Source organism: Crocodylus porosus, unplaced genomic scaffold (genome assembly GCF_001723895.1).
Source record: "Crocodylus porosus isolate Cpor-Errol unplaced genomic scaffold, CroPor_comp1, whole genome shotgun sequence".
NCBI lineage: Eukaryota > Metazoa > Chordata > Crocodylia > Crocodylidae > Crocodylus > Crocodylus porosus.
The window spans coordinates 44,268,563-44,275,896 of NW_017728947.1; the positions used below are offsets into that span (position 1 = coordinate 44,268,563).

The 7,334-nt window shown below is 50.5% G+C and overlaps 1 protein-coding gene across 1 annotated transcript in view; it reads right to left on the minus strand.

The window, feature by feature from the left end:
• Positions 1 to 57: 57 nt before the first annotated feature.
• Positions 58 to 7,334, minus strand: part of KBTBD4 (kelch repeat and BTB domain containing 4) — a 10,025-nt gene continuing 2,748 nt past the window's right edge. The window contains exons 2-4 of the mRNA XM_019551286.1: positions 4,639 to 5,259; positions 2,440 to 2,546; positions 58 to 1,842 (exon numbers count right to left, since the gene is read on the minus strand). Of these exons, the coding sequence (XP_019406831.1) occupies positions 982 to 1,842; positions 2,440 to 2,546; positions 4,639 to 5,259 (1,589 nt within the window). The 3' untranslated portion in view covers positions 58 to 981. The remainder of the gene's footprint in view (positions 1,843 to 2,439; positions 2,547 to 4,638; positions 5,260 to 7,334) is intronic.

Genomic DNA, 7,334 nt, shown 5'->3' on the forward strand with positions numbered 1-7,334 from the left:
GGACAGAGCTATGTCATAAACGGTGCATGTTACCATTGACAGCAGAGTCCACATGTATCCCACTACAGACCTTTATTCAGACTCTCGTGGAAGAGACTACAATGCCAGGAGACAGGCTGATAGGAAAAGGATTGTTCCATCTTGTACCAGCATACTACTCTATAACAATAGCAGGGTACAAGGTACCCCTCAGTACAAGGGCAGGAGGACCAACAATGGCATAAGAATAGTTTCACTCTTGTCTGTAGTTGAAAAAATAGCAGCAAACAGGTTCCCCACATCTATTACAACTGTACAACATGGAAGAGTAAGACACTTTGGGCCCCTCTCTGAAATCTGTCTGCCGTAAGGTCCATAATGCCTGTGGCCTAAAGGCCTGCAGCACTGGTGAGGAACATTCATAATCTAGTTCCCATTCAAATAGGGACCTTTCTTAAGAAGTTACAGGGGGTCCACTCCAAAACATAACCTCCAAGATTAGACTAACTTGTTTAGAAATGCATAAGCTTCTGTAAGTAAGAGCTATGACAAGATGCATCTGACAGTAGGCCCTTGCCTACAAAAGTCTAAAAGGTGCCATCCTGCTGTGACTTGAGACTAACACAGCTAACTACCTCTCTCTCCAAGATTATTACATGGAAAGGCTGCATCAAGAATGATTTGTCAGCTAGCTATAGAACCTGCTGGTAGTGGTTAGCTCCAGGCCTAAGGAATCCTATTTGCTGCAGTCCGAGCTTTGGAAACCCAAGCAGCTTTATATCCAGGGGCCATAGTAATAGCATTTAATCTGTCTGGAATTTACAATGCAGCAGGTCAACTTGGAGTGCTAGGTGAGAGAACAATCCCACAGCCAGGACAGAGCAGGGCTAAAGAGATCTATAGGATAGGATACTGTGGTCTTGCTGGGGCAGCTGCTAAGGGGTTAGGTGCTTCAGCTGCTTTTTGAATGTCCTTATTGTCCTGTCACTGGACTGATCCTCCTCAAGCCAGCACAAACTGCAAGTTAGTGAGCAGCACTTTGATGCCACTGGTGACTGTAACCACAGAGGTGGCTGGATTGAGTTTGAAGGTATTGGCATCTCCCTTTTTGTAGCGATCTCGAAAGACATATATGCTGCCATTACAACTGGCAATTTTCCAGAGGGATGGTACTGAGCTCCAAGCGTCAGGCAGACACAGCCGAGTGAAGCTATCCAGTAGGGGGTTATAGCATAGCAGTGAGTCCCCTTCTGCAACAATAAACACCAGGTCCTTGTGTACAGCAGCATGCATGCGGCCTGCAAAGGGTAACACATAGGGCTTCACATGGCATTTCTCTGTGTTGGTGTCATAACACTGAATGAGTCGGGAGGGCTTGGTAAAGAAGTCTAGGTCATTCTCCTCTCCACCCAGCAGGTAAATCACACCATTGAGGTTTACCCCTGCAGCCCCAGAGACAGCTACTTCAAGCTGGCTGGTCTCTGTCCACACATTGTCTCGCACCCTGTAGTATATAACAGCATTGGAAAGCGTGTCCTGCAGCGTTTTCCCCCCTAGCGAATAGATAGCATCCTTGCTTGGCACAGAGACCAGGGTGTGCTGGAGCCGGTCACGGGGCAAAGGGGCACACCATTCCCAGTCTATGGTGGCATTGTTACATTTCCACATGCGCCGTGGAATGGAGCCACCTACAACATATAAGTCACTGCCATGCTTGCAGGCTGCAGTGATCTGGTGACATAGGCTATTCTGGCCACTGACACTTATGGAATCATCATCAGCACAGTGCAGAGAAACAGCAAGTGAGTGTGTACGAGATGACTCCTTTCCAATCAGGTAGATGTGAACATTTTCCCCAATCACCTGAGAAAGAGAATGATTTTTGTCAGCTACTTGTTGGAATGAATCCAGGTAGGGGATCTGCTTACACAAATGTAAAATGGTAAGGATGTCCAAAGGCCCCAGTTCTTTTCAGGAGTTCTGGGGCCCAGCTGGGAGTCTGTGTGGACTGCTACCTGATCCTTCCCTACCTTACCATAGAATGTAGGATCCAAGAACTCCCACATACCAAGCCTCATGCCTTTCCTAGAAGTCATATGACCTCACATAATGAGCAGATGACTGGCCCTCAATTTATAAACCCAGGCTGCAGTTTAATCTCATCACAACATTCAGGGAGCAGAGCTATAGACAGGAGAATGTCAACCTCTAAACTATCTAAGCTACACTCCCTTTGCTATGAATCTAGGTTAGACCACTAACACCTGGCAAAAACAACTCCAAAAATTAAGGCCACTGTTGGCATGTGGAGTTTCCATTTAAGGCAACAAAAGTGTTCCTGGCAGTGAAGTCACAACTTATTCAAACGTGCCAGAAGTCACAGATGAAGCCAAGAAGGACCTTCCTCAGCAGGTCTGGAACCAAAACAGCTCAGGACTCCACTAACCCCAAGATAGATACCTTCAGACTGGATCGCAATGTCTCTGAGAAGCCTGCCCGCTCGTCTTTGTTGAAGTTGATCCAGGTGTCTATGGAAACTGTTGGATTCTGAGAACATGGAACACCATCTGTGGTTTTCAGAGACACAAAAATGAATTTACAATAAAATGACAATTTCTCAAGATGCAAACTTCTTGGCCACTTTCTCATACAACCCTTTCCCAGGACAAATAATTCCTACCATTGTAAGAGGAATAAAACCACAGAACCTCACAGGTAAGACCAACAGGTACAACTAGACAGCTGTATCATATCTACTTGCTGTAACAGGAGGTCCCTGGCCCCATTACAGAGATAGAAAAAAATAGGTATGGATGTTTATAAAGACAGACTACACCAGCTGGAAGGAGCAATCCCTTGGGGTTATATAAACCTAGCTCCATGGTCTGGCAGAAAGGTGAGGAGCTCTTATTGGCTAAAGCTGAGATAAGTTAGGCTCTGGAAACTGCAGTGGTGAGTAGTCCTGGGGAAAGCCCAGAAGTGACAGAGGAGGCCTAAGGAAAGGCCTGAGCTGGAATAAGTCTAGGCAAAACTGACCAAGCTTGGAGGCAACCTGACAAGAGGAACTTAAGCTGAGAGGCAAGGGGTATAAGGGAAGCTGCAGTTAGGAAACCGAGTGGACTCTCAAGAGTTTTGCCACTATTTGGAACAACTGAACAGCATATATTGTTTTTCCTAGTTGGGGGCTAGCCTTATTTGGGTAAGCTAGCCAGCTGGACTACTTTAGCGGGCATGCCATTTGGATGATTCTGGTTAACGAGCCTTTTTGACCTATTGCAAGGGTAGATGAAATCCCAGTGAGAAGGCAGGAGCTACTGAGGGCCAAGGGCCCTGTGATATAACAGAAAAGAGGCACCTAGAATGACTGTCCTCTGACCAAATGGAAGGCCTATACAGGAGATTGGGAAAATGGTGCATCTGTCTGGCAGCCAGACTCCATTTCCTAGCAGCCCCTGCCCACGTCACTACAGTCAATCTCCATGGATACCCCAAAAGCCATGGGGATGTGACAGTGCAGGGCCAGGGTCTCCATGGAGACTGACCCAAGCAGTACTGGCAGGGCACATGGCTGGGTGGGGAGCTGCTCCAGGGCAGTGCCAGGCTGGGCAGAGCTGCAATCTTGGGCAGAGTCGTGAAGGGGTGGGACTACTCACAGCACACAGCAGGAGGCTACAAGCAGCTAGGTTCTGTGGCCGGGCAGCAGGGGCTTGCCTGGGCCTAGGCTGGCTGTGGCAGGCAGGCAGGAGGCTGCAAGCGGCTGCACTGGACTCCATAGAGCCCTGGCCTGGCTCCTTACCAGCAGCAGGTGCACACACGCCTCAGGGCCAACAGCAGAAAAGGGGAAGGGAAACCGCTGGGCCAGGGCTAGGTGGGTGGCTGCAGGGGGCTATAGCCCACCCCATAGCCACCCCTCCCAGTGCTGCCACCACCTGCTCCAAGTACAGCCCCAGCCCAGCCTCTTCACTGGGAAGAGTCTGGCACAGCCCTTGCCCTGAGCCTGCAGTGGGCAGCCCACCTCCGCCCCACACAAATCTGAGGGGGTACATGCCCCCCATTCCTCTCTGGGGGTGTGCACAGCAGCAGGCCCCCCTGGATGAGCTGCCCGTAGAATCGCATTCACCACCTTGGCTGGGCGGCACCTGTCCCTGCCCCACTCCTTTCCTAAATGTGGGGGCCTCAATTGCCACTCCTACACCCCTCCTCCCCCACTGCCCCTTCCCCCCCCCGATTAACTGCCAGGAGGCTGCTCTCCAAACTTCCAGGCTGCATTCTTGTAAATTGGCTATCAGATTGGTATTGGCCAATATGGCTGGTTAATAATACATCATTGGTATCAGCCAAGAAAATCTTTGTCAGTTCACCCCTACCTATTACCATCAACATCTAGATAAATTTGCTGTGTAGATTGGATGCTTCATTGTCAGCTGAAGTACTAATGTTTCTTTAAGTCCTGTTGGGACATTTTCTTGCTGAACATCCTTCTGCTTTCTTCAGCCTCAATAAGATGAAAAGACAGGACCTCGTATCCTAGCATGGTCCTCAGGCTCTTGCTACTGTTCTTCAGAGCCACCCTGGCTGTTCAGGTATCCCTTGTAAATCTCTCAGACAGACAGCCCAATTCTCTATCTGCACCCTTGCTGCTCTCAAACATCCCCTTACCTGTGAGGATGTCTGTCAGGAGGCGGAGAGGTAAGTGAAGAAACTCTTCTGTATCCTGAAGCTGTGACAAGTGTGACTTGGCACAGTGCTTGGCAGCTGTGTAGAGCTCCATGTCACTGTGTTGATCTGCCAGCCACATGACCTGCAGACAGTTTCTCACCTGCACTGTGCGGGCCAGGAAACGGGAGCACTCCTCAAAAAGGGAAGTCAGCTGGTACATGTCTGCTACTTCATACATCTCCTGTAGCTCCTCTGCCCTCAGTTTTACCGTTCCATGGTAAATATAGTCCACAAGAAGCTGGAAGACACTCTCACTAACGTCCTGCAGCTCAATCACCCGGTTGTGGGCCTCCTTGAGATTAGAAGTGAACATGGAACGAAAGAAGCAGCTCTGAGCTGAGAGGACAAGCCGGTGCAACTGGAATTCTTTGCCTTCCACCGATATCGTGACATCAGCAAAGAGCTCATCCTCCAGACACAGCTTCATAATGCCCTGGGCCACACGGCCTGAGTGAGATCGGTCGGTGAAGGTATAGTTCACAAAGTAGTTCTCTTCTGTGGAGGAACCCCCAGTCTCCTCCGATGAGTCCATGTTGCTGCACAGATCTGACCTCCAGTAATCTATAAAACAACAATGGCAGTAAAACTCCTCCTGAAAAGGAGCTTGTGCAATTCCAAAAGCTAGTAACACTGGTAGGTAAGCCAGCAAACTGCAGCCCAAGTATAAATTTGGTTCTTTATACTTCTACCTGAGTTGCAGAGCCTCTAAAGGCCACGGCAAATGTGAAAGCAGTGTAATTAAAATCAGGTTAAAGTCAAGCCATGGCTCTCCTTGTACCACTAGTATCAGAGAGCAATCCCAATATCCTAGCTTTTGGAAATGGCAGGCAGAGATCTCTTTCCCCTTTCATCTCACTGACTCAGAGAAATGCAGCAAGAGACCTCTGGTACACAGGATGAGTATCCAGCAACTTACAACATGACTCTCTATAATACATTCCCAACCACCAGGCTTTGCAACAGGTGGATTTGAAGCAATAATGGAAGCTCCTGGCTCCGTTACAAAAAGATGGAGGAAAAGGGATCTGGGCTGTTAAGAGCCAGTTGCACGGGCTACAAGGAGCAGGTCTTGGGGCTATACAGGCCTAGCTCCTGCCAGAGCTTGGTAGAAGGGCCCTGATAGCAGAAGGAAGAGGGACTTCCTGTTGGCTAAAGTTGTGGCAATTTGGCCCATACCCAGGCCTACTCACCACACAGTATCCAAGGTCTAAGACATGGAAAGCTCAGCAGCAACAGAGAAGGTCTGAGGAAGGACTAGAGTTGGGATAAGCCCAGCAAAGATTAACTTGATTTTGGAGGCAACTTGACAATAGGCAGCCAAGCCAACAGGCATGGGGCAGGCGGAAGGGGAGCAGGGAGGTTGCAGTATGGAAGCCCAGCAGGACTGAATAGACTCTTGAGTCTTTCCATCACTACTTGGCACAAATGAACTGTGTGGACAAATCTCCTAATTTAGGGTCTAGTTTCCTTGTTTGTGGGGGAGTGAGCCTTTGAGATTACTTTGGAATAAGCCATTTGGACTGTACTGGCAAGGGACCTGTTTGAATGATTTGGAGGGTGAATGAATGAACTGCCAGTGAGAAGGCAGAAGCTAGTGAGCAGTAAGCCCTAGGGCCTCAAGATATACCCCATCACATTAGTGCTCTGGCTGGAAAATGTGTAGTTGGAGAAACTTCTGGAATACAAGAACCCAAGGATGGAACAGATCTTACATTTACAGGCTCAACAATAGGCTGATACTGCCAAATAATGGAAAACAGAAAGCGAACAGGCCAGAGGCAGCACCACATCACAGCAGCATCGATAAAAGGAAAATTGATATTGTCGGAAATCAGCTTTTTTTGGCTGATGTAGCCAACAATGTTGCTGATAAATGCTGCATGCATGCATGCATGCAGTCTCAGCATGCACAAGGCCATTGCAGCAGCTTACAGAGCAGCATCTGGCTGGTAAGTCTGTTGTGGGGAGAGGGGCAGAGGGATGGAATGGAAATGGTGGGGGTGGCAGATTGAGGCCCCTGCAGTGAGGGAGGGAGTGGGCTGGGGCAAGTACTACCCAGGCAGGGAGGGGTGCAGGATGGAGCTGTGAGAGGCTCATCTGGGGGCATGGGAAGGGAGGGTGGATTCCACTGCTACCTGCACCCCAGGGGAGCCATGGGGGGCATGTACCCCCTAGATTTGTGTGTGGGGTGAGGGTGGGCTGCTGCTGCAGGCTGGGGCCGAGGGTGGCACTGGGCTCCCAGTGGGGGGGCTGGGTTGGGGCGGTGCTCAGGGCAGGCAGCAGTGGTGCTGGGAGGGGGGCTACGGTGAATGCTGGGGTGGCTGTAGTCCCCCTTGCCCCCCATGCTGCCACTGCCTGCCCCAAGTGCAGCCCTGGCCCAGCCCCCATACCAGGAAGAGTCTGGCATGCCCCCAACCCCATAGCGGCAGCTCACCCTCGCCCACACACAGAGCTGGGGGCCACATGCCCCTCATGGCTCCCCCATGGGTGCGCATAGTGGTGGGATCCCCTCACCCCCAGATGAGCCATACAGCTCCATCCTGCACCCCTCCCTGGCTGGACAGCACCTGCCCCTGCCCCACTACCTCCCTCACTGCAGGGGCTTGGAAGAGCCCCCCACCTGCCCATTGCTCTCC